Source organism: Falco peregrinus, chromosome 12, assembly GCF_023634155.1.
Source record: "Falco peregrinus isolate bFalPer1 chromosome 12, bFalPer1.pri, whole genome shotgun sequence".
Classification (NCBI taxonomy): Eukaryota; Metazoa; Chordata; class Aves; order Falconiformes; family Falconidae; genus Falco; species Falco peregrinus.
In genome coordinates this window covers 19,744,714-19,772,361 of record NC_073732.1, presented here as the reverse complement: position 1 = coordinate 19,772,361, position 27,648 = coordinate 19,744,714, and the positions used below count along the sequence as shown (strand labels likewise).

The 27,648-nt window shown below is 43.1% G+C and overlaps 1 protein-coding gene across 6 annotated transcripts in view; it reads right to left on the bottom strand.

Moving 5' to 3' along the window:
* Nucleotides 1-27,648, bottom strand: part of MCF2L2 (MCF.2 cell line derived transforming sequence-like 2) — a 181,237-nt gene that overhangs the window by 38,356 nt on the left and 115,233 nt on the right. For all 6 annotated transcript variants that reach the window (XM_055817346.1, XM_005235543.3, XM_055817345.1 and 3 more), the window contains exons 16-18: nt 4,188-4,254; nt 2,921-3,036; nt 1,551-1,620 (exon numbers count right to left, since the gene is read on the bottom strand). In XM_055817346.1, coding sequence (XP_055673321.1) covers nt 1,551-1,620; nt 2,921-3,036; nt 4,188-4,254 — 253 coding nt within the window. The remainder of the gene's footprint in view (nt 1-1,550; nt 1,621-2,920; nt 3,037-4,187; nt 4,255-27,648) is intronic.

Here is a 27,648-nt window from a genome sequence, read left to right as displayed (position 1 = left end):
TACAGACAGACATAAGCTACAACATCTAAACATAGAATTTGAACTTTTGAACTTTCTACAGCATTATAGGATCAACTCTGTATCATGAATTTCTTTTTAGCTCCAATTCCAGGGATATTTGGAAGATACAGTGCATTTTATGCTCCTTGGATTTCAATAGTCTGAATTCTTCAAAGACTGTTTATCCTATTTCACCACAATATTTTCCTGCTCAGCATCTGAATCTTAGGATAACAACATGTTCCGTACTAATGTCACTTATTCAAGCTCTAAATGCTTCACTGTTAAAATAATTCAGTGGACTTATAATCACATTTATACTTCTATGATGCTCTTCAGTCTGACCTGCTTGTAAACTGGGGGCATACTCTTTGGAAGTACCACATGTTCATGGCTCCCACTGAAATCTTAGAGATGGGGCAGTGATCAACACCTCTGGCAACTGGGGTATGCATGTTTCACCCAGATCTGTCTGTATTTCATACAGTACCTTGTTAAAAAAAAAGTATTTCACATGTACCCTGGAAAAGCAGCAAATGCTAGATGTAGTATACAGTAGAAGCAGGAGGTAGCTTAGAGTACAGTGAAGAGGACAGATTTTCCTGTTTCTCATGCCATTTCCATGCAAAACAGAGTCTTATTCAAGCAGTTTTGTCAGACTATGAAAATGGCAGCAACCCACTAAACCAGCTTTTTTCATATTAGTAGGGTCTCTGAATGAGTTTTATATAAACAAGCACCTTTTGTTATGTTACAGGAAACCAAACTAACAGTCGTGCTACCTGGAGCGGTGGGAAGGACACAACGGAAGCTCTCGGAGGGAGCTGCAGCAGTTAGGCACTGAAAGTCACAGGAAGAGAAGACACAGACACATGCATCTGACCAAAGCCTGTTGGCTTCAGGCTTTCTCAGAAACTGAGCTCACTCTACTCTTAAACAGCTAACCCTCCCCACTTCATAAGAGAGGGGAGAATCCTACATGGTTGTTGAATTATGTGAACAAGTAAAGGAATCAGCCTCACAGAGTCTTAGGGAGCTGGTGGGGTTTCACCACACAAGCAAGGTGGTAGACTCTGCTGGACCAGTTCCAGGTGTCCTAAGTCCAAGTGTCCTGAACGGCGCAGAGGAAAGACAGGTAAGACAAGGCAGGAACAGGATGTACTGTCTGCGCTTAGAGCAATCTGCTGTGATACCATTCTCTGCTTATTTACAGTAGGGTGGTGTCTGGGCTACACCAGATTGCTGGTATAGATTTGTCTGATATGAAAAGCACGTTAAACATTTGGATCACTGATTCTTCTTTTTGTTTTTAACCAGGGTTTGAAATACATTGGTAAAACACCAGTAACAGATCTCTTCCTGTCAGTAAAACAGGTAAAGGTTCAGATTTCAGAATACACACTTGTTAACTGTGGCTCAAATTGGGAATATCTGCTTATGTGAGTTTCCCCTCATTCACAAAAGCAGAGTGAAAGGATAGGAGTAAATCTGTAAGTACTGTAGGATAAAACCACAGATATTCATACAAACCTGCAAGAGGATTTACTTACTCTTTTCAAAAAGCATCGGGCAAGAAGCTCAGGGTTTTCAATGCAATTTTCTATTTCCTTAAGGAAAATCCTAAGAGGGAGAAAGGAAAGCAAACAGTAATATAACATCCCACTTGCACTGTGTGCCAGCTTCTGCGTGCATCCAGCTAAAAGACTACATTTTTGTAGTAAAAGGATTCAGTGGGGAAAGTAACAATTCTGACACAAATAAATATATATCTTTTAGAAAAATGGAAGGTGGTTTACAGCTGATTGCCTGAGTCACCAATATTATCAAGTTTTCATCTGCTCACAAGCATCTGATACATCTGGCTCCTTTGGATGTTAAGATTTGTTTCCAATATGTAGCCCAAACACCTGCTTCCCATTTGGTTATGAGGATTTTTCAGAACTGCTAGAAAAGACAGAAAAGCTCTGTCAGATGCAGTTGCTTAATCAGCAAGCAGTACAAATATGGGATATAGTCCAAAGGCTTCTGCAGTGGCAGTCAATCCACTAAGCCTTTAGGGAAAGAAAGACCAGGCTTTTAAAGTGAGGGGAATGTCATTCTCCAAATGGAAGACACGTTCTTTCAAAATAATATGTAAACAGGAAAATAATTTTTTCTACTATGTATCAACTAATCTGGCATAATATTTAAACTTTCAAGAGAGGGATTTTTTGATTTATTTTGTTCAACTGTTTGTTACAACTTACAGGCAATTATTATCCAAAAGAATTCCTAAATTCTCACTTTGGTTACAGCCAGTTTTACTTAATCAAGGCTAGGAAAAGCAGGAAATTTACAGTAGCAGCCCTAAGCTTTTGTTTTGAAAAAGGATCGAAAAGAGGTTCATCTTGTTCATAACTGGTGTGCTGCAGTTAAGCACTAGATCCCCTTGTCCACAGCATGAACAAGGCTTCTGGAAAGGTTTATGATCATGTGAAGAATAAAATCCCTTAAGAAATATGCTATCAAATCTATCATGTCTTCTGATGTGATAACAAAAATATAGGACAAATAAACTGAACACTAAGAAAATATCCTCACAGAGTTTTACCAGAGAATGAACATCAGGATTTTGTCCTGTGACATCTACCAGTGTACCAAGAGAGGTAGTAAAATGCCATGAGGGACGTTCAGAATGGATAATGCCAGGGGAAGTCACTAGTAAATGCACAAAAGGGTATAAACTTTCACAAAAAAAAGATGAAATAGATGATCTCGGAAGTGTTCTCCACACATGGGTTTTATAGGACACACACAGAGGCAAAGTGAGGATGACTTTTCCTGCCTGCAAATGTGTGAATATGACAAAGCACCCCACACAAAGGGAGTAGAAATGACAGCAGCACTTGAGGGCACAGGACAACCACCAGTTCCCACATGCCTGTTGTGGAATTCGTAGATTTCTGGGAGGTTCCCAAAAAGAATTTCCTTCTTATTCTGAAGTGCAGATGGAATCAGATGTACTAAATTGGGATTGTCCATTTCTGAAGCATACCCCTGCAGAAAAAAGTGGAAAATAAAACCAACCTGTTTTTACCAGGGAATTAGTACTGTGTCCGAGATACTGAAAAGCCCCAAAGCCCATGTGCTTTTTGTTCTCAACAGAGTATACAAAGGCTTCTCCTACGCCTGCTTCTTTGTTGCTCCCATTACTTTCTGATGCTTCTGATTTTCCCCAGAGCTTTTACCCCTGATAGTTGCGCAAACATATTTTTAACCAAAAATGGACAGATTACTGGGTCAACGAAAAAGATGAAATTATATCCCTAGGATTCAAAAGCCATTTTGGTCACGTAGGGATGGAAACTGCTAAAGTTGATAGACACATATCTTTCTGCTATGCAGCTTCATTGCAAAGGGGTTAGTTTGGGTTTATTTGTTGAACAGTAGTATTTGGCTTGATTATTTAGTTGTTTCTTGTAGAAACTGGATTATGTTTATTCAATAAAAACTTCAAGAGAACATTCTGAGCGCAGATTTTATACTCAAGTCATGTATCAATTACCAGAGCCATAAGCTCCCACAGATCAAATCCAATAAAGAAGCAACCATGTGGCTGTGAAAAGAAAATACTCAGTCCTTCAAGTCCCACCCAAATACAAGAATGATTGAGCCCTACTCAGCCTCCGCCCTCCCACAGACTCCACACACACTGAGTATCCTGGTATCCTATGAGTTTCCAAAGGTCAAGAGTTACATTTGCAGGGTGAGCTGTTCTTTTCTGTGTTTGGACACTGCATGGGACAATAAACAAGAGGCGGAAGGGGGCCTTCGTTTTTCTTAATGATTTTCCAAACCTACATTCCCAAAAAATTTAGTGTCTGGCCCCACAGAAATCAAGGGTGATGTTTCTGAGGCCTGTTGGTGAAATTTTGAAAAGGCACCTTATTGACTAGTGCTCTGTCCGTAACTTTGAGAGCCATGCAACTTTTATGATGCTGTGGGGTGGGCTCAGGAAAGGTGACTCTTTCTTTAAGCCCTGAGGAAAGACGTTCAAAACAACCTTCTCATTTCCCATCTCCAAGGCTGAGCTATCTTGCTACCAGAGACATAAGGTGGGGGGTGAGAGTTCAGCCCATGAAGGATGTGCATCTGCAGTGATAACTTAGAGGTTAAACACCAGAAGTCATTTCAGAAGATTTTCTTACCTCTATTATACTTTGAAGCTCTTCTACATAAACCCGTTCTGTTTCTATCAGCTCATTGATTATGTGGCTAAAAGACAAGAAAGGTGGAGAGTTATAATGTTTACTAACAGTTCAACGAAGCACACATGAAAGAAAAATGGTATTCCTTGCATGTTCCTGTTTACGCCTCTGACTACACACACAAAACCCAAACCTCTGAAGGTCATTTCTCCATACTTCAATATTGTGCTTTGTTGATAAGCTTGAAAGTCCTAAACATGCCTTGGACTATTATTTTTTCAGCCCATTTTGAACTTCATCTTGGTCGCTTTTGCCATTCTTATACATACAAATCTGAATAAAAAGATTTAAAATGCCCCAGGTGGTTTTCTCTTCTAATAATAACTAACAATACTCAGTAAAAAGGGATTACATTTCCCAAGGCTGTGTTACATTTCTGTTTCGCTTTCTTCTATAAAATAAACAAAATTGGTGGAGCCTCTCTTTACTATGTTGCAAAAACAGGAAACAGAATGATGTCAGAGGTCTGAAAACATGAAAGTAATTTAGAATAAAATACTTATACTATGTTTTGGACATTTCATTTCTAATATTAGTTTAATGCTCCTAGGTAACTTGAAGACATATATTGAAGATAATTGATTTATTTCACAGAAACATGAATGTAACCAATTCACTTTTGGAAAAATAAATAATTAGACTTTAAAATAAAATTGCATGAAATCCCTCAACTTTTTTATGTGTTAATTGTCTCATATTCTCAAGAGAACGTTGTCTTTAATATTCTTATGAACAAAACTTTCAGGGTAGCTCTTCTAGAAGTTTGAGCATTTTCTTCAAGTAGAAAGGGACTAACGCCTAGTATCCCTTTCCTGCTCCATGCTCCACAGGAGTCTGTAACCACACAGCTACATCAAGCCAAAACACATCACCAGAGGGATGCTAGGGAGCAATGTCTAGAGGAATGGGCTATGGTCAGCCATCAGCAGCACACAACATGAGCCTAGTAAAGTTTAGGCAACTACTGGCGTCAATACCAGCATGTGCATTTGTCCAGTATCTCCCTGTACATACATTAGGGTAAGGATGGAATTAGTAATGGCCAGAAAGAAGAAAAGTATCTTGTGCTTGGAGACCCCTCTACCTCGTGGGGTACCTGCCACTTTATACATACAATCAATACTATCAATCCCAGGTTTTCTGCTGGAAATGTACTAGTTTAGCACACTACTGCCGAAGACACCATGGTGTGCCTGGAGGGTAGCCTCCAGAGTACATGCTACAGAAACCCTGTTTTTTGGCAAGAACACAGATCTCTGGTATTACGGTAAAAAGCTCTCCAAGAGGTTGGTGGAGATAGAAATCTGCTCCTCTGCTGCCAGAAGCTTGAAGCATTTCTAGGCTGCTTTCTAGAGGAAAATACAAAGACTGCAAGGTCACTTCTATCACACCTGCTCAGAGTTTGCCATATTTATGTCTGGTTACCTGTTTTTTATCTATCACACAAGTCATGTCATCAGCCAGACCCCATTAGCCCTTTACGTCATGAACCACGTTTATACTGCTGCATCCACTGTAAGGGGATTTTGTCATTCTCTTCATTTTTTAAGATGTCCTTTCTGAGATTAATAAATCAATCCTGCTTCTGATAAAGCCTTCTTTAAATGGTTCAGACAGGCATTTGAAAGTAAAATACATCTCGGGCAGCTTGAAATGCAAAAGCACTGACTAAAACCTTACCAGGTTACTAAAATAATTCATTGATTTGCTTCAGGTTTACCCAGTCTTTTTCAAGGCAATATGGTTTTGCAGGCTAGGTGGGGACCAGTTACACTGGCTATTACTGCTTTATGGACCACTGCTTGAGAAACATTATAAAAACTGAAAAAACTAGACTTTACCTTCAACTGACACATAACATTTCAAATTTTGTTGTAAAATAACTAGGATTTCATAGGTACCTTGCCACAATGCCTTAAGTAAAAACAAAATTGCAGAGTGTTTACCACAAGGTAGGGAACTGGGTCAGGGCTGCACCCTGCACACTCTGGGAGCCCTGACTCCAATTAGTTAACCTCCACATTGATCTCAAATTGAGATATTTATGCACAGGAAAGCCACACCTAGCAACGGGGAAAAAAATCTTATCACCCTTCATGACCCAGCAATACTATTGAACAAACACAAGTGCAAAGTGATTCTGTAGTACTTTGCATGACCTGATAAAGCCACATCATGTTGGACTCTAACCCATGGAAGAACTCTGCCCACATTTCCCAGAATTTGCACACCTTTGAGCTGGAAAATGTGTTTGGGATATGCTGAAAGTACTAGATTACTCCTCATGATATAGCTATATACACTACTTTAATGCACCTTCATGGGAATTGCACAATGGCCTAAGGGGCCATTTGTCCCCAAAATTATTTTACAAATATTAGCACTTGTTTTTACAGTTGACTGAAATAGATAAAACTTTCATGGTTAAATACACTTTTCCTTTTAACAGCTGTTGAAGTTACTGCACAGACCAGATGTAAAGGGAGACAAGCAGATTGCTACTGTTTTAGCATCACTACCACTTGCAGTGCTAAAGAAATCATGAGGACAATTAACAACTTGTTTCTGGAGTAAAAAACTTAGGTTGGCTATCAAAGCGAACTATCATACCTCATCAAGCTCAGGCCACTAACGGTTATCAAGCTACAACACAAGCTCTAGTGGCAGAAACTTGCTGAATCAGACAGATGTTTGGTGGTCACTATCTACTTCAAACTAAGGAGCTGAAATTACATATGTCTGGTTACCAGCTTCCACAGAGAAAATTGGAGATTCAGTTGTCCAGGTAGGCAGCTAATAGTAGATACAATAAAACAGACACAGGCAAGTATAATTTCCTATGCAAACCTTGTATTTGCATTGGGATGATGGTGTGGCCATAGAAACTGTGCATATGTCCTACTTGTGCACACAGCTATGGTCTTTGCACTGGTACACAGAAATATTTCAACTTTGAGCACTCTTCAGAGCCAAAGGATGGTTATATTCTAGGTTCCCATGGTAGACCCAAGAACTACTGCTCTGCACTTATTTAATGAATTGGAGAACAGGTTTGACACTGTTTGAAAGAGCTGTTCCATCAGTTAGAAGTTTTGAAATATAATTTTTAACTTCAACTCTAACCCATAATTATTTTAAGGAAACCTCAAATTATGTTTATTATTTCTGTTCTCCAGATACAGAAGACTTAAAATTTAATGTTGTGGCAATTGGAACCTCACGAGGTTTATTTAATGCTCATGGTTCATATTTCCAAAGAGATTCTGCATTGTTTAAAAAAACAATTTAACAGAGCAGATATGACAAAGTCATCACAGAAACTTTATGCTTTTCAGTTTTAAATTAATCTTTAAATTAGCCTTACTGTTGAAAGATGTTTATTTACCTGCAAACAAGATATAGATCTTCCAGTTGTTATTTAGTCTGTTACCTAACAGATTACATCAGGACCGACTTCGAAGCAAACCCAATACTTAGTTGACAATTATACCTGAAAAGTAAATAATTTGTCCATAGGTTTCCTAGTAACTGTCATAAACAAACAACAGTTGGTGCCTGTCAAAAGCACAACTCACAGTAATTCAGTAAGTAGAACAGAGGCCTTTAAGGTATTTTACTATCCAGCTTTCTACTAAAGATGAAGCAAAAATGAATTATTTTAATCTTTTCTGAATCCTAGTTTAACATAGAGCACCAGCTCTTGAATCCCCATTGTAAGAAATCTGTTTATTGATTTACTAATTCTGGTTTTGTTTGGAAACATTGCCTATTCAGGGCATTAAAAAAAAATCACGTATGAGGAATGTTTTATTAGAGGAAGTTTGGTAGAACTCCTAAGATACTGCCACTGTACTTACGGGATTGTCATAAAATCTAACACGATTCTCTAAGACTATTTGATTTTATTATTTAACTTAATTGTATATGCAGATTTATATTAAAAGTAAATGCTTTGGCTTTATAAATGTTATGAAGAATTTGTCTAATACTTTCACTTCTTGTAAGGGTGATATTAGCCATTTTATCATCTCAGTTTCAATGACAATGAAACTGAGACAGAATAATGATAATATTCCTTCAGCTCCTGGTTAGAGTTCAAGAGCTTCATATCTCTAAACCGTGAGTCTGTACATAAAGGGTAATCATTTTCCAATACCTACCCTCAGTGAGATAGCAGGATTTGCTGCCCAAGTAAGACTTTCACTACTCAGTTTTTCTGGTGGGTTTGTTGTTTTTTGTTTGTTTGTTTTTAACTGTAGTCTTTTCCCAACCACAAATTTTGTCCACATGAAAAAAGAGAAATATGACCCAACATCCAGCATTCTGTCGGACTCAGCACACATGCTTTAGAGGTATTTCTACACCTGCCTCTCAGTTCCCAGGACCAAGTACATCTCTGAGATTTCCTACTTGTAACATAGGAGCTTTATGCTGAAGATTCCCACTGTCCCCAAGCAGAATACCTCTCTCTCATGCTTCTGCAAAAAGCTGGTGGGTGCAAATTCTATTTCCAAGGCTGCCTGGTTGAAATGATGATATGAACATGATATAATCCATCCATCTATCTGTGCCCATCCTACAGTTTCCCGATGTTATTTCACACGATTACAACACTATTCTTCTGAAAGTGTTATTCTGTATTTCTTTCTTTAACAGGGCTGGTGCTACAGCTGCCACCAGGAACGCTCAGCACAAACCCATCAGAAACGAGCCTTCCTTAGCTCCAGTGCTCCCAGAGTAACTTACCTGAATTGCTCTCTAAATAATAACCAGAGTAGGAAAATCTCAAACACTAAAGGTTGTTCACATAAATCGTTATCTTGTCAAACTGTTAACAATATAAAGCTGTGCACTTGGTCAAGGGCCTTCCACAGGCCTTAGAATTGGACTGACAAAGATGCAATTTAAGAACAGTAAATTAAAGAACTACATAAGTATGTCTTGCTGCTGCAGAAGAAAGCATTGAGAGAGTATAAAGGAGATACTTTTACACTCACTGTGTGAGCATGCGAGGCTGGTAAATGATGAAGTAGAGAGCTCACTATATGGCACAAGGGACTTAATGGCATTTGAGGTACTCTTACAGCCTAGAAAACTGGTAATGACATAATCAGATTTACACCAAGCCATGAGTGGTGAAATGTGAAATGTTTATCTGTTCCAGGATGTCACAGAATCGTTGAATTGTTTAGGTTGGAAAACACCTTTGAGATCATCGAGTCCAACCATTAACCTGGCACTGCCAAGTCCACCACGAAACCATGTCCCTCAGTGACACATCCACTTGTCTTTTAAATACTTCCAGGGATGGTGACTCAACCACCTCCCTGGGCAGCTTGTTCCAATGCTCGACAACCCTTTTGGTGAAGAATTTTTTCCTAATATCCAATATAAACCTCCCCTGGTGTAACTTGAGGCTGTTTCCTTTTGTCCTATTGCTTGTTACTTGGGAGAAGAGACCGACCCCCACCAGCCTACAACCTCCCTTCAGGTAGTTGTAGAGAGCGATAAGGTCTCCCCTGAGCCTCCTTTTCCCCAGGCTAAACCACCCCAGTTCCTCAGCTGCTCCTTGTAACACTTGTGCTCTAGACCTCCACCAGCTCCGTTGCCCTTTGGACACGCTCCAGCACCTCAGTGTCCTTCTTGTCGTGAGTGTCCAAAACTGAACACAGGGTTCAAGGTGCAGCCCCACCAGTGCCCGGTACAGGGGGACGGTCACTGCCCTGGTCCTGCTGGCCACACTGTTTCTGATACAAGCCGGGACGCTGTTGGCCTCCTTGGCCACCTGGGCACACTGCTGGCTCACGTTCAGCCGGCTGTTGACCAGCACCCCCAGGTCCTTTCCCACCAGGCAGCTTCCCAGCCACTCTGCCCCCAGCCCGCAGCGCTGCGTGGGGTTGGTGTGACCCAAGTGCAGGACCTGACACCTCACACAGGTGGCCTTGGCCCATCGATCCAGCCTGTCCAGACCCCTCTGCAGAGCCTTCCTGCCCTCCAGCAGATCAACGCTCCCACCCAGCCTGGTGTCGTCTGCAACCTTACTGAGGGTGCACTCGATCCCCTCGCCCAGATCGCCGATAAAGACATTAAACAGAACTGGCCCCAGTACTGAGCCCTGGAGAACTCCACCTGTGACCAGCCACCAACTGGATGTAACACCATTCACCATCACTCTCTGGGCTCGGCCATCCAGCCAGTTTTTTACCCAGCAGAAAGTACACCCGTCCGAGCCACGAGCAGCCAGTTCCTCCAGGAGAATGCTGTGGGAAATGGTGTCAAAGGCTCTACTGAAGTCCAGGAAGACAACATCCACAGCCCTCCCCTCATCCACGAAGCAGGTCACCTTGCCGCAGAAGGAGATCAGGTTAGTCAAGCAGGACCTGCCCTTCATAAACCTGTGGTGACTGGGTCTGACCACCTGGCTGTCCTGTACATGCCACATGACGGCACTCACGATGATCTGCTCCATAACCTTCCCCAGCACCGAGGTCAGACTGACAGGCCCGTAGCTCTCGTAGTTCTCCAGATCCTCCTTCCAGCCCTTCTTGCACATGGGCACAGCCTGCTCCTGTGCCTTTAAGATTTCCTTCCTGAAGAACGTCCAGCCTTCCAGGACTCCTCTGCCCTCCAGGACTGTCTCCCAAGGGGCTCTGTCAAACAGCCTCCTAAACTGGCCAAAGTCTGCATTCCAGACGTCCAAGGTAGCAGTTGTGCTGATCCCACTCCTTCCTTCTCCAGGAACTGGGAACTGTACGATTTTGTGGCCACTATGCCCAAGACGGCCTCCAACCACCACATCACCCCCAAGTCCTTCTCTGTTCACAAACAACAGAGCCAGTGGGCACCTTCCCTAGCCGGCTCCCTCACCGGCTGGGTCAGGAAGTTCTTCCACACACTCCAGGAACCTCCTGGACTGTTTCCTCCCTGCTGTATTGTGTTTCCAGCAGACATGTGGTAAGTTGACAACAAGGGCTAGCGATTCTGAGACTTCTCCCAGCTGCTTACAGGATATTTTGTCTGCTTTTCATCCTGGTTGGGTGGCCTATAACAGACTCACACCATGCTATCTGCCTTGTTGGCCTTCCCCCTGATTCTTACCCATAAACACTCAACCCTATCGTCACCATCATTAAGCTCTAGACAATCGAACACTCCCTAACGTACAGGGCTACCCCACCGCCTCTCCTTCCTTGCCTATCCCTTCTGAAGAGTTTACAGCCATCCACTGCAGCACTCCGGTGCTGTGAGTCATCCCGCCATGCTTCTGTGATGGCAGCTACATCACCGTTTTCCTGCTGCACGACGGCTTCCAGCACCTCCTGTTTGCTGCCCGTGCTGTGCGTACTGGTGTGGTTGGGTTATTAATCCCGGCACCTTTTTGGTGGGGAGAAGCCTTAATTCCTACCTGACCATTCTCAGGCACTTTCTAACACATCAGTAACCCCCGTGTCCACTGCTGTATGGATCTCCACCTGAGACAGCAGACCGAAGGACCTCGCTAGCACACCATCCCTCAAACACCGGCGTGCTGCCCCCAGGCTCATCTCTAGCAAGCCTGGTTTTATTCCTTTCCCCCTTCAAATCTAGTTTAAAGCTCTTTCAATGAGCTCTGCTAACTCCTGTGCAAAGATCCTTTTCCCCCTTTGAGACGGGTGTACGCCGCCTGCTGCCAGCAGGCCTGTGGTGAACCAATCCACGATCATAAAACGCAAAATTCTGCTGGTGACACCAGGCTCGGGGCCAGGTATCGATCTGTCGGCTCCTCCTGTGTCTTCCCCCCATCGCTCCCTGCAGCTGAAGGGGCAGAGGAGAACACTGCTTGTGCTCCCGATCCCTTAACCAGTTGTCCCAAGGTCCTGGAGTCTCTCTGCATTGCCCTTGGACTTCTTGCTGCAAATTCATCGCTTCTGCCTGAAAAACCGGTAATGGATATAACCTGAGGGCCGCACCAGGGCAGGAAGCTTTCTCTTCTCACCTTGAAGCCGGGCCCCAGGGAGGCCGCAGGCTCCGCTGAGAGGTGGGTCCAGTCTGCACGTGGGGCCTTCTGCTCCCCTTGGGAGGAGCTCCTGCAGCGATGGCCTTGTGACGCCGGGCACAGGCTGGCTTAGCCAGGGCGGCACCTCCATGCTGGATGGACTTTGGTTCCAGTGGCAGCGCCTCACACACGCTGTGCCCGGACGCCGGGGCAGGTGGGGCAGTCCCAGAGGAGACGCGCCTGCTGCGCCGGGCAGGGGCTCGTCGCCATCGCCCCCCGCTCCGCCAGCCGCTGCGTTCAGCCGGGCGGGGAGAGGGCAGGGAACCCCCGTGTCTGCGTCCTGTCCGCCTGCGGGGCCTGTCCCAGGGAAGGTAGGGAGCCATCCCAGGTGCCTCTCGACCTCTTGCTCTCCCTGCTGTCCTCAGCCTACCCAGCTCCCACCGGAGCTCGGTCCCTAAGCCAAGGTGCTCCCCTCTCCCCGGGCGCTCCCACCGCCCGCTCCCTGCTGCCGGCCCAGCACCGGGGCGGCTGCGTGTTCCCGCCGGGCTCTGCCTGGGCAGCTGCCTCTGGCACGGTGGGCACAGCGCTTGGTGGGCACCATTGCTGCCTGGTGGGCACCATTGCTGCCTGGTGGGCACCATTGCTGCCTGGTGGGCACAGCGCTTGGTGGGCACCATTGCTGCCTGGTGGGCACCATTGCTGCCTGGTGGGCACAGCGCTTGGTGGGCACCATTGCTGCCTGGTGGGCACCATTGCTGCCTGGTGGAGCTGGCAGGGCTCCAGCGCCCTCCGTGCGCAAATGGCCACGCCAGGCCCTGTTTGCCCACCCTGTTGGTGGCTCCTGGTTGCTCACACTCCCCGGGGCTTCTCTTAATGTGTGTGTGGGAGGGGGAAGGGGGCTTGGCCACCGTTGTTCCTGGCCCCGAGCAGGTCCCATCAGCTGCTGTCACAGGAGCTGCCAGCTCCTGGTGGCTCGCTCCGCTCCCCTGAGGCTCCCCCAGCCTGGGAAGCCCCTACGTGCCATGCTGGAGTGCTCGGCTGCCGACCCCGCTGGCACCAGAGCCGCTCGCCTTGGTGACTGTCACAGGGCAGCGAGGGTAACTCAACATGCACCTGCTGTGAGTATCATGTTTAAGGAAAATATGATGCGGCAATTGACAAGGCTATTGTCACAGGCAGTTCTTCCAGCTCCCCTTTTCCCTTGTGTGGTCTTAACAAGCATGACCAGGTTAAAAGTAATTTCTGGTAACCAGCTGCTTTGTAAGTCCTCTTTACATTTGAATGCTTCCTAAGAACTTCTTTACATTAAGGACATTGTACTGTTGATAAGAAATTAAGACAAATGTAGCACCTATTGTCTTTCTAACTGCTAAGAGGAAAGTACAGCCACCAGGGTTCACCCTAACATCCTGCCAGTAACATCAGAAATTAAACAAAAGTTGAAAGATTGAAGGAATGAAAAAGCATATTAGAAAAATTAAGAATATAAGCTAATCAATGGCAGATGAGAGATATGGGCCCTTACTGTATTCGAAGTTTCAAACATAACTCACAGTTCCTTCAGTCTTTCTTTTTTTCTGTGTCCATGTCCAAACCACATAGCATAGTTTCATGCAGATTTCTACCAGCTTCCCAGGGCTTCGCTAGCCTCCACACTGCTCACTCACCTAAATCAGCAGGCTGTTCCCTTGGAGGCAGCAGCAGACACAGCACTGATGTATCTGCCATCCTACCTGCTCTTGTATTTGCTTTCCCCTTCACAGAGCAGCATGAAAACGGGAGATGGAGCCAGGAGGGACCACTTGAAATCTTGCCCTTGGTGCTAAGGGACTGTTCGTGGTTTGGCCAGTAAGTATGAGAACTTGCACCCTATAAATGGGCCCGTTGCAGCTGGCTGTGTCTGACAGGATTTGGAGGTAATTTCAGAATAGAAGCAGCTTGCAGCCTCGACTTTGGACTCAGCATTGTAATTACAGGAAGGACTCGAACACTCCCCTTAATGACTGGGAAGTAGAGAAAAAAAAAGGTGTAACTGGGATGTGTGAGTAAAGGGGGGAGATCTTCCACATTCCATTGTTCCTCATTTCGGAGACATTTTACAAGAATATGAGGTTTGGATGGCAACAGTCCAAAGACAACAAAACTCTGAGTAGGCTGAACTTTATGAGCAGCTCTCACAAGGACAGGTCTTCATAAGAATCATTCCCAAGTAAGCAGGCCATCTCAGCACAGATGGTGAAGGATAAGACATGCGACCTGAAGGTCTAAGGTTTCCATGGAGTTTGAGAAATCCCTAAGGTCCTATCTGTAGGCATCCTTGTTACCAGTAAACCTTAGTTCCACTGGAGTATACTTGCTCCTTTCACAAAGAAACAGACTCCCAGATTAGAAGAACTCCAAAGTGGAATATTCTGGTCCCAGTAATACCTGACCCACGAGCTTTCCTGGTGTGGAAACAGTGATGTGAAACACTGCTTGGGAAAGCAAGGCCAGCTTCCCCTCTGCAGAGGGAGTTTACTGTGTGTCCTAGCCGAGAGGGCTCAGCCACCACTAACCTGGCACGGCACCCTGTATGGCTGGGCCTTTGCTACTGCCATAACTTGGCAGAATTAGGACGTGGCTGTGGCAGGGAGAGAACGCACACAGGCCCACTGATGCGTTGTTGTCAGATGTTCCTCCAGCAAAGGAAACTTCTTGTTATGGGAAACAGTTACAACTAGCTCACATTTCTGTGAATTCTTGATCTGGGTTTTTAATGAAACATCATGGCCTTGATTACACTAAGACCACATTTCCCGCAGGTATGAGTTCACAACAGTTTCCTTTGGGCAGATTATTCTTGCTTTGGCAGCCTTGACATCCTGTGGCCCTGCAGCACTACTAAGGTCTCACACATTGAGCCAGTTTCCAACACTCCTAGCTTTGAGAGGCACTGCAGTACCAGCACAAGAAGTATGATAAGAAAGGCAAAAGTAATAGGAAAACTTTCTACTTTGTCGTTAGTGCTCTCTCTGACCTCTGGCCAAGTTAGTCATGCCATGCTAAAGTGAAAAAAAAAAAAAAAAATCATTGCATAAAGTATTCTCTCCAACAAGGGTAAGAATACAGGGGCTGCAAAGGACAGCAAAGCATCAGGAAGAGACTTGGTTTTAGCCAAGGTCATAATCAAAACCTTGAAACCAAGGTAAATGCTGGTATTAATTAGCACTTCTAGTGGTGCATTTCTCTTGTCACTGCCTGTGCTGACAGACCAAATGTAGCTATTGATGCTGCTTTGGACTGTGCAAATAGCAACTAGCAATGTTGTTAACCAAGTATAAACTAATGCTGCACTGCATTGACTTGTTGCAACAAAACTTTGCCAACAGGTATTTATATGAGCTGGCTTCTTCTGGTAACTGTAGAAATAATATCTAGAGACTACCGCAACCTATTATTATCTCCTCTGGCTAAACCTCAATGGCTTTTTGCTCATACAGTTATTATTTGTTCATCCTGCTCAGATGGTAACATAAAACTACTTCAGGATTTTTGTTTCCGTAGCTGTGTTTCTTTTCTAACAAACTCACTGGCTCACTTCCAATCCCAGATCTTGTTTCTGTGACAGGATTTGCTATCACAGGTGCCTGTCCTGATAAGCAGGAGTCTTTCCCCCAAAGATCAGTTAGAACCATAAAATAGAATTAAAGCTGTGAGCTCCAGTGAGCTTTTCTGGAAACAAACAAACAAACAGAAAACCTCAACAAAACCCAACAACCCACATCCATAAATAACAGCTGGTGTCCCAAAATTATTACACTGCAGAAAACCTGTCTGCATGACTGATGTGGAGCCAGCAAAGGTGGCACTTGTGCATGGGTACTCCATATCTGTCTTGCAAAACCAAAAAACGCACAGTGCCTGGAAGATGAGAAGTTAAAATTTTCAATAGCTGAAACAGCAAAATACCAGTGTGTAAGAGCAAAATACTCAGTGGAATTCATTATGTTAATAAAAATTAAAAAAACATTGCTTTTATAAATATATCTAATTTAGATAGAGATCTAGTTCAATTGAAAATAGCAGCTTTTTAATATCTGAGGCTTCAAAAACAAGAGAAAGAACCAAACAGAACTGTGTGCAGTGCAACGGATTCCTATATTTAGAATAAACATCAACATTGGATAGCGTTGGACATGAAAGAAGTGAGAGTGAAACATCTACTGACTTGCAAAAATTAGCACAGTGGTAAAGACCTTCTTGGCCTAGTACTCTGGCTAGTTTTAAGTGTTGTCAAATTTCTATTTCTGAATGTAAATCAAATATTTGTGATATTTTTTGCAATGGTATCTCCTTTGTAGATAGTAAATGGTGAAAATTTCACTGTCCCAATGGAAATAGAATCAGCAATAAATAGCACAACCAGTTTTGAATTAGAAATTGCTACAAGAAATTCTAAGACTGGCCTAACCGTAAATCTCAAAATTAACATTGTGCTATGAAATCAAAAGAAATGACAGCATGTCAACTGCTGCGTAGAGGAAAATTCCATTCCACCTACATAATGGCTTTTAAGAGGAATTTTTTTTCATTTCTCACAGTGCTAAAAGTGCCTCTTCCAGTCAAAAAGTATTCTCAGCTGAGATTGTGCAATAGCTCAAGTGAAATTTAAGTAATGAATCAGTTGCTATACTTTACCTCCTAAGGTGGAATTAAAGATAATTTTGGACGTAAGAACATTTGTTTGAATGGAACTTTCTATTTGTTAGCTGGTACAGAAAACATTTCTGATTTCTCTGACACATATTCCTTTTTTTTTTTTTTCTTCAAATGAAAGAGAGAAATGGCTTGAAAGAGCAATGACTGTTCTTAAAATGCATTTCATGGCTGCAAATGAATCCCAACTAACTAACTTCGAGAAGCATAAGGGATTTAGGTAGTATGCTCTATCTCATCTGAAAATTAGTGAAGATACTGTAATTGCCTGCCTAGGTGATCCTATTCTGCTGCAATGTCAAATGGATTTGCTCAGGTTATTATGGAAGTTCTTCTCAGCAGAAGGACTGTATCTTTGTTAGAAATATATTTCTCCAGCTAAGTCACCATTTATAATATTTTGCTGCTTCTGAAATGATCTGATCTCTTCACACATAAGGAATTGTCCCACATTGATTGTTCCCAAAACAAACGACCTTGGGGAAATATTTTTATATATCTTAATTAGTTGACCTACATTATAGGAACCAGAACATAGTTGTTAATGGAGAGGCAAATTAATTAAATCACCTACAGAGAGGAATATAAGAGTAGAGAACTAAAAGTCAAGCAAGAGTTATTTCTCATCTCAGCTGCACATCCATACTGAAATGATGCAGCTCTGCACACAAATTTGAGCTAGCTTTAAACAATGCAGATGCTGCAGACTGGTCCTCACTTAGGCCAAAATAACATGCCAAGTAGCTGTGTAAATATTTGCCAGCTACCCATATTTGTGAATATCCATCAGGACCACCTTATGATTTTGGTCTTTTAACCTTGTAGCTATTCCTATTTGATGATACACATATATTGAGCTTTGTGATATCTCAGCATTGAGTAATCAATTAGCTAAAGCAGGTGAATAATTTATAGATCAAATCTGCTAGTAATGTAACAACTAAGTGTTAGGCCATATTTTAGTAGATCGTAGTATGTTGCTAGAAGATTGTTATCCATACAAGCTACTACACACACGTTTGTAAAATATCTGCATGGAACTGAGACATTGCAGGTTACCAGGCTGCTCCCATATTGCGGAGACTTTCATGTAATTCCTTAGCATTGTTTGCTTGCTTGAGATTGTCAGTAATTACATATAGGCCACAGAATTAACTGAATTACTCAAATTTCACTATTCTTCCTTAGAAATATTATCCAATCAAAAGCAAACCTTCTGATTTCTTAGGGGCAGGCAGATTAGTACAGCTGGATCTTCATTTACTACAGCGAAGTATATTGCATATAGGACTCACAAAAAGTGAGGACAGGGGAGAAAGAAATAATTCTTCACTACACTTGCCTAAGAACAGATTTCATCTGCTAAACTGAAATCATTATGGGCACTCAAGCTTACCAGCCAACAAAGGAAGCTCACTGCTTTTTAAAATATAAAATATAAATATATGCATATATGTATAAAACATAAATGAAGGTTATAAATATGCTCTTTACCCTCTTACTTGTTTCTAGCTAGTAAGCACTAGAACATACAGTCACAGATTTAAAAGATAAGACCTCTAAAATAAAGCACTCTACGCTTTGCATGTCCTATCGTTTGTTGGAAATTCACAGAGTTCCTGTGTCCTGGAAGCCATTTCCTTCCTAGAGTTTTTTCCTTAAAAATTGGAAGTAGAGTAGGTAAAAAATCTCTAGATATGCAGTAGTTTCTGACTCTTGCAAAAACTATTTAACAGCTTTTTTCTATGCTCAACCTGACTTTTAAGACAGAAACTACTTTCGGTTTACATGCAGCATACTTTTTCCACTCCTTTGTAAGTAAAATATAAAGATATCCAAATACCAGTTGACCTCACTGAGTAAGAAATCTGATAAAGGCTGACAGTGCTGTGGATTTTCCCACACAGGGTGCTAAAGCATGATATCTGAAAAAGGGCTTTTTTAATAAAAGCAAAAGTTACAGCAGTAAAACCCCAAAACTTTCAGACAAGACCAAAAAAATAAAACCCAAAAGTAGGTTGAAGGAAGCTTAATGGGAACTATTTATACTGAGAATTCATGTTGACAGCTAGAGCTCAGGCCTTAAAACATGCCCACAGCCTCTCTCCAGAGTTCTGTGTAATCTCAGGCGAGTTCCCTTGCTGAGCTGGTGTGACAGAGATTTTAAGCACATGTGACTCTGCTCCATATAGATTCCTACACCAACCTAATCTCCTACTCCAGAGCACCTCCATTAGGTGGTGCAACTAACATCTCTCACGCCTGTGGTACTCACTCTTCCTCATCCTGTCCCTGAAAGGCCCCTCATGCTGTGCAGAGCCATTCTGGACTGGGACAGAGAAGTTAAACACGAAACTGTTGTTCACTTCATGCAAATGGCAACGCATACTGCCCTGAAGGGCCCACTGCTGGAGGAGGAGGAGAGCTCCAGTGGCTTTGATTCTCATAGCAGATCTGCCTTTGATAGCTTTGTCCTGCGAGACTTTGGAAGGCCGTTTGGGTACAATGAGGAATTAGTTTTATTATTACAATTATGGATTTTACAGACAGCCCTGAGTTTATGTTGGAGAGGGAAGACCAAAGAAGTGCATGTTGCACTTGGAAGAAAGGGGATGGGTTTGACAGATGCCTGGTTCCTGGGTGGGTTTGTATTTCAAGCACTGGAACAAGCTGCCCAGGGAACTGGTGGTGTCACCATCCCTGGAGGTATTTAAAACACACAGAGATGTGGCACTGAGGGACATGGTTTAGTGGTGGACTTGGCAGTGCCAGGTTAACAGTTGAACTCAATGATCCTAAACATCTTTTCCAACCTAAATGATTCTATGATTCCATGATTTCAGTCTGAGATACAGCCCTAAGGAAACTCCATCCTGCAAAATCTGCTTCTATTTGTAATAGGACATAGCATTGTGCCAGACCTAAAATCTACGGTCCTCCTGCCCAAGCTTTGGTAGATCTCTTGGGCATACCCTGGTTTTAAATGTCCTCAAGACTCCATATTTTGTGGGGCTTGGGGCAAATAAACCAGGTGTTAGTTACACAACAGTGGGAATGGAACAAGGAGAGAAAATCCTGACAAGCTAAACCAGAGTTTATGGGAGCAGCTGGAACACATGTTCTGTTTTAGCTACTCTCTTCTTGGCATGTTTAGATCAGTAAATTCTGAACTGCCGTGGCTGAGGAGCAAACACATCCTTTTTTTGTGGATCATGTTTTCTCCACAGCCATAATCTGGGGCAGAGGGGCAAGCAAGGATCATACCATCCGCAGCTATCACACTCCACCCAGCAGTGACTGGGAATCGCAGCTCTTAGGAACACCCATATCCATTTACTAAGCCATACTTCGCACAATCCTCTCTACCATACCTCTGGAATGCAGCTTGCAGAATTTAACGATGAACTTAAAGAAAGAGGGAGAGCGACTGTAATATTCCAAACTTAGAAAGCAGCTTTAGAGAACCACAGGGCAGATTCCAGCTGGACAACCTGTTCAAAGGGCCACTTTAATAAAACCTCTCACAACTGTGGATTGCAAGAAACTGAGAGGGTATTACCCAATATTTCGGTAATAGTATTATCCCTGCTTCCTACTTTTCTCTCTAAGCAGCTGCTAATGGCCAATGTCCAAGATCATACAATGGACCGATAGATTTCTGGGCTCATCCAGGACTGCCATTCCTCTGCTTTTTTCCCTGGAAGAATAGGAAGCTTGGTTTATCAGCCTCAGTGGCAGTTACAGGTCTTACACAAGCCTTGCCCATGTGGGAGATGTCTAGTTTGCCACTTCGGTGTGTGGAGCTAGAATTGGGGCTGGGTGCAGTTCCAATGGTGACTGGAAGAGGTGTGAGCACACCACCCCAGGAAGAGCGATTACAGAGGCTGGAGTTCTTCATGTCCCCTACCCACGCAGTAAGTCTGGCCTGAGAGTACTAGTGAGGGAGCCAGCACAGACATACAGAACTTACGCATTTTTACCAAGAACAGCATGCTCACTGCCACGTTATTTAGCTGTAATTCAGGTCAGATGCCATAAAGGCAAGATTGTCCATACTAGTTTGTCCAACATGGCTATTAACCAGGGAAAAGCATCTGAAGACAGGTTTGCAATAACTAGAAATTGAAGTAAAGCATCCGTGCCTTTGAGCTAGAGGCTACAGAGAAAGATCAGCAACAGTGTTTTGAATAATCTGGGTAGGCACAGGAACTTGCAGTCTGCAGAGGATCTGCTTGACAGACAAGTGATACCATATAGAACAAAATTCCTGTTTAGACCCATATGAGGAAGGAATGTTCCTGCTGGATGAAAAAAGTATGCGTATTTACTTTTCAGAAGTAAATACAGAATTCTAAACATGAGTACGTCACAAATCTTCCAAACCTGGTATTATATTGCTGGTCAATGAGCAGCTTGTTAAACACAGCAAGTAAAGTCAGTGGTGATTTACTGAACAGTGCACTCGATAAATCACTGCTCCACTGCATCACTAGCTGCACAGACTGAGTGATCTCTGACCTGCTATGTCCTGTCTGCTACTGTCCTGCAAACCACGCAATTATTTAGATCAGCCCAGTGTGGGTGCAAGTCACTGACATCCTGGTTAGGCAACATGACATGCTCTCTGCGCTGCTGTAAATGACAACGAGAAGTGCTCAGCACTTCTTCATGAGCTAACTGACATACAGAAGCTGCATGGTTTTAACTTCAGATCAGTTTAAAACCAGATTTAACCAGAACTGGTGTGAACGTGTTTGGGGAGGACAGGTATGCTTCGGTGACTCTGTCTGGAGCATTTTACACCCTGAGAGGCATGATTGCTCCTAGCTTGTTTCAGTAGTTTCTTAGCCTGGAGACTGTCACTGTCCTGCCTTTTAAAGAAAAAGTGGCACCATCTGAACTGAGGTAGTATAAAATCATACCAGTGCCTCTCCTCTGCCCTCGTCCATCAGCTTGGCAGCGATAACAGGGCTGAGTAACATCCTCTGCTCCTTGGCTTGTGCCTATGCTACCTGGGATTTCTAGGTGTCCTTCAGGCAAATACAGAAAGGCCAAGGACTGTCAACCTGCTATGTGAGAGCCAAGTGAGGTTTTTGTTGAGGGGTGATATAGGTACAGTTAGGGGAGAAACAAACACAGAGACCTTCAAGCCCACACATGCTTCTTCAGGCAGGATGCATCCAGTCCTAGGCCAACACAAAGCAGCCTTTATTTGCACATGCTGTATAGACCCTGAGATGGATCGGGGGTGGGAGAGGGCAGAACTTTTAGTAAAGTCCTGGCTAGGCATAGGAAGTGGCCATCCAACAGAGGATGCAGATTGCCCTCCACTGACTGCGCGCTTGCTGAGGTTTCCAATGCTTTTGCAGTGGAGCACACACACTCCCGTGACACACGGCAAGACAGAAGATACCTCTGATCCCAACCTCCCCATGTGCCTAAAACAAAGCAACCATCCAGTATGTGCATGTGGCCAGCTGCATTCCAGGAGCCTGCCCAGAGCCAGCAGGCAGCAGAACAACTGCACAGAAAACAAGTTGAGGAATTCCTGGAATTTCTGAAGAGTATTAAAATAACCTTAATATCCAATAGAAAGCAGGTATGAGAGACAATAGCAAAGTGGTTGCTTGTCCCTCTTTGATACTTGATTAAGTGCAAATTTTGTCAGAAAGCACGTGAATGTTGAGAGTGTTTATTTCAGCTTTTCTCTACCTCCCAGATTCTTTGGGAGCAAGGACACAAGGACTTCTCGAAGCCTCCAGAACACTCAGTAAACCACTGTACTGTAACAATATGATTATTTTTTTTCTCCTGTTCCAGTTCCCAGAAGTATTTGGATCTATAGTATGAATATGTCTTCTCTTGCTATTTTACACACATTTCTATCAGCAGGAACATCTCCCTACATGGCAGCATACACTTCACTTCAAAGATCTTCCCAACCCTTTAGGGTATAATTAGACTTGTAAGTGCTGGAGCCAATCTGCCCAACAGGGAAACTTCTCTGAAAACAAAGATTTTGTAAAGGTTGAAAGAGATGATGGCAAACAAGAAATGGCTAGTGGCTTCTTGAAATTTCTCCTGCTAACTGCTCTTTCATTAAGTCTGGTGAAAGAAAAACAGTTCTCTGTGCCCAACAATGAAGTCAACAACAGAGTTTCTCTTTTAAAATGTAGGCTTTAAGCTCTTCCCCTCTACCAGCTGAAAGTTTTCAAGAGTCCGGAAATTAGACTGGAAAGGCATGCTGTTAAGGCTCTACTGTAACACTTAATGTCTCAGCCACTCACCAAAATCACCTTATCTCAATTGTAATACAAGTCTATATCATATTACATTATATTATGTTGTGAAAATTGTTACATCTTTCATTTACATACTGTAGGGAAAGCTTTGCAGTGGATCTTACTAATGCCATACAAAAGAGGAAACTCATTCCCCCTTTTGGGGGAAAACCTTTTGGGATTGTTCAGTCTGGAAAAGAGAAAGCTCCAGGGAGATCTTATTACAGCCTTCCAAAATATAGAGGGGGCTTACCAGAAAGAAGCATTTACCAAGGCCTGCAGTGATAGGACAAGGGGCAATAGTTTAGAACTGAAAGAGGGTTGATTTAGATTGGACATAAGGAAAAAAAATTTTATGATGAGTGTTATGAGGCACTGGAACAGGTTGCCTAGAGAAGTTGTGGATGCCCCATCATTGGAAGTGTTCAAAGTCAGGTTGGATGGGCTTTGAGCAACCTGATCTACTGAAAGGTGTCCCTGCCCAAGGTAGTGGGGGTTGGACTAGGTGATCTTTGGGTCCATTCCAACCCAAACCCTTCTATGATTCTATGATTTACCTCTGCCTCCTGTAGAAGCTCTGCATCTTTGGCCGGCAGCTAATAAAATCAGGGATCTTTGTTCCTCTCTCCTGTCATATGCAGCTCTGATGATTACAACAAGCACTTGGACACCAAAGCTTTTAGCAGCACTCCCTGAGCTAGTAGTATTTTTGACACCAGTCCACACCTAAATTTAGCAATTCCCAGACCAAACGTCAATGCAACTTTGCTGTTGCTGATTTAGAATAGGGCTCTGGCACATTATTCTCATTCTGAAAATAGCTTCTAATTCTTTACCCAGGGCAGAAGTGCTAGCCTGTTCTACCCACGCAACCTGACGATTCAGTGTTATAGTTATTCTCATGTTCAGAGTGATGCACAGACTGATTTATGAAGCTCCCAGTACTTGTTAGATCAATTAAAACTGAGGGTAGGCCTGACCCAGATATCAAGATACACTGAATTTAAAGGACGCTTAAATTTAAATTGTATCCAAATCTGCAGTTGGAACCTGTCATTTAAGGGTACAAACACCTTCAGGCATATACCCGCAGGCGGCACCTCACTCCAGGATGTGAGTTTGCAAAGTGACAGCTGGCTGCTGGTGTGCAGAAGTGATGCCAGATGCTCCACAGATTTTCTCAGCACGTAAAGCAAACTTTATGTGCATGTTCAGAGGATAAGCAATGAGTTTGGGCTGTGTACACGCCTGGAGACTATTTTGCATGTATACAGAAGTCCTCTATGCAAACATGATAGGTAGGTCCATCCCATATTAAACTTGACTCTCTCATTTGAGTCCCATAAATGATACCTCAGTCTCCAAATCCTAGAGCTGGTTATTTATGAAGTTAATTCTATCTGAATATAAGCTCTAGGAGAGCTTAAAGTCTCATTAGAGTTTAATTCAGAAAGAAGGGATTATGCTGCTTATGGGACATGTCACATCTCAGTAAAAAACTACCGATGCCTTGCCATCATCCATCTTTGTTATTCAGCAGTATATTCAGCAGACATGAATGAAAATTAGACACAAGTAACGCTACTGTAACTCCTGCCACTGCACACCTACCACTTCAATATACCTGGTTTTGTGCTTATAAGTGATCACAGTCAAGGCCACACTGACAACCCACTGGTAACATCAACACCATACGCAAACCCTGGGGGGTCATCTCATGAAAAGAGTTAAGCTGTGGTCAGAAAGTCCAGGAACAGTTGTCATGTGTTTTCAAAGAGAAAGCACCAACCTTGACTAACCAGGTCCCCTAGCCCTTGTTGCAAGGTGATGGACGAATCTGATCCAAAAATCAACCAGAAAATATTCCAAATTTACAGGAAATTCAGATTCATACCTGATATAACTGTTTGGATGCAGTTTCTTGATCCACAAGTACGACAGAATAACTATGCACCTTTGCACACTCCCAGTCACTCCCTCCTGCCCCCCCTCCTTGCGTTTGACAGTGATGGCACACCAGCATGGACAGTCAGATAAACTGGTGAGCAAGATGAGTTGATCCAACTCACAACTAATTTCACAAAAAGAAAATAAGTCAGCTGCACAGTTGCTAGCCCTGTATAAGGGATAGAAAGGGAGAATGTGGGGTGGGTGTGGGGAAAGAGGAAGAAAGGACAGCAGCAGCAGCCCTAAATGAGCTTAGACTGATTATGAAACTGTCATCTGAACAGACTTATGAATCAGATTTCCTTTTTTAAAATGGTACCACAGAACATCTGACCAAATCAGCTCCCCATCATAACATTTGAACATATATTGCAAAATATCACAGTAATGGAGTTAACGCATATAAGATACTAAGGAGTGCATTAGTTAGGACTCCACTCCATGAACCTTTTGATGCAGTAACATCTATACAGGCTGCCTACAGCCAACTGTGTAAATTATCCAGAAAGGGTTGCCCTTCTTGTGGTTTTATTAGAAATGTCTATTTCATACTTACAGTCTGGGCTCAGGATCATGTGGTTATGAAAGACCATCAGATTTCTCATACAAGAAACATGTAATGAATACACAGAAAGATTTGAAAATGAAAACTAAAAGGCTGTCAGTTAGATTATGATATAACAAAAGCACTACGAAGGCCACCTCAAAGTAAAGGCAATGAGAGTCCAAAATCACGATTTCTGAATGGAGGGTGCTTGTTCAGCTTATCAAACAGAACTGCACTTCTAGATTTTAAAATTGCCTTTCTATTGATTAAACACCTCCTCCCCTGAATCTTAGGCCCAGGCTCTGTATACTGGACTGCACTGGACAACACAACAGTTAGGGCACACAGATGCTGTTTGATCACGCTAGTCCATCCTGTTGGAACGGATGTATGTGATGAAGAAGGCAGCAGGTGGCCCAGAGGCAAAACCCTCTGAGAGCACTGCACGGCTTGCTCAGGGCTCCACATAGACTCAAAGGCTCAGAAGTGTTAAATGACAGATCTCTGATCCCAACCTTCTTGTAAAAATACTACATTGGCGAGCAGGCTTCTGTGTTACTTACAAATGGCTTTAAGTGAATTCCCTCCTACCTTCCTCTCCCACCGGGCAAGAACAGCTAGAAGCACATCGCTCCTACCAAGAGCAGGAAACAGTAACAGCAGAGCAGCTGCTGTTAACACAAATCTGCAGGAACTGCAATTCATTCTACAGAATTGTAACATCTAGGTATTTCTCCCCCTTTTGTTGAATCTTACCTACTCATTATTTATGCTGAAATAGGGCCTGCAGTCTCCAGCCAGACGTGAGGCCAACTGTGCCAGATGGCCGCACGCGTACAAGGAATCAGCCCGTCTAAAATCCCATTCCTGCAAGCATGCCACAGTACTTTCCTGCATCCGTTCTCAAGTATTAGTCCTTATGCCAATAAACCACTTTGCTCTCTAAACACCTTAGAAGCCCCGAGCCTGTGCGCGCTGGGGTGGTGCACGACAGAGTGTGATAAACACATAGGGTAGGTGTTTCCTGGAGAAAAACATGTGTGAAGTGCTTTTTAGAACAGCATGCTTGACAGTGCTGTTTCCTTTCTTGTTGGTTTAGCTATGTAACCTGCTATGTGCTATGCATCTCTGTCAGGGCTGAGGCCAAAGTGGGCAAGATAGAGCTGGGCTGTTAAAAGATTTAATTTATAAACAAATAAGGGTGATGTTTTAAAAACACCCCACCTAACAACATTACTGGGGAGAAGGATGAGGTGAAGGTTTACTTCTAAATAATTTTTATCTCAACAGAGGATCTGACCCTAACAGAATTTTTGTTTTTTAAAAAAAGGAGAGAGGGGGAAGAAAGAGAAGACAGTAAGTCCAGTTTTTTCTACTGGAAAATAAAAACCCCGAAGAAACACTTTTACTGTAATTTCAAGTTGAAAGCAGGATGAAGTCTGCTTACTTCACTGGCAGAGATGTCTCTTAAATTGGGGAAAATTCAGATCAACCAAGATGGGAAATTAGTGAGCACAAATGAAATGTGGTTGATCCTTTGAGCAGATGTCACTTTTCAGGAGAAAAGCGGACACAACTGTTAAGACAAATAAGACAAACTCAGTCACACCAAACTCAGTCTGTTAGTAGTGCTGATCAGAAGCAGTAACTTTTGTTCGATAATTTAAATACCTTTGACTTTGCCTTCTATGGACCTAGTTCTTAGAATCCTGTAGTTATGTCTGAATCATGTTTCCCCACACACGCCCCTTAAATTTAAAAGGTACCTCCTGATTTTGAAAATGTGATTCCATGATGCTGTGTTTTCTGGAAGCTGCATTATCAAGACACAGACAGCACAGAAATATTTTGGGTTTAAATTTTAAATGTCTTTGGAAACAAATTGACTTTGGAACGCTCAGAGCTGAGACCTTTTCATGCTTGTATTTGGCAAGCTGGCCTCCTACATATTAAAAA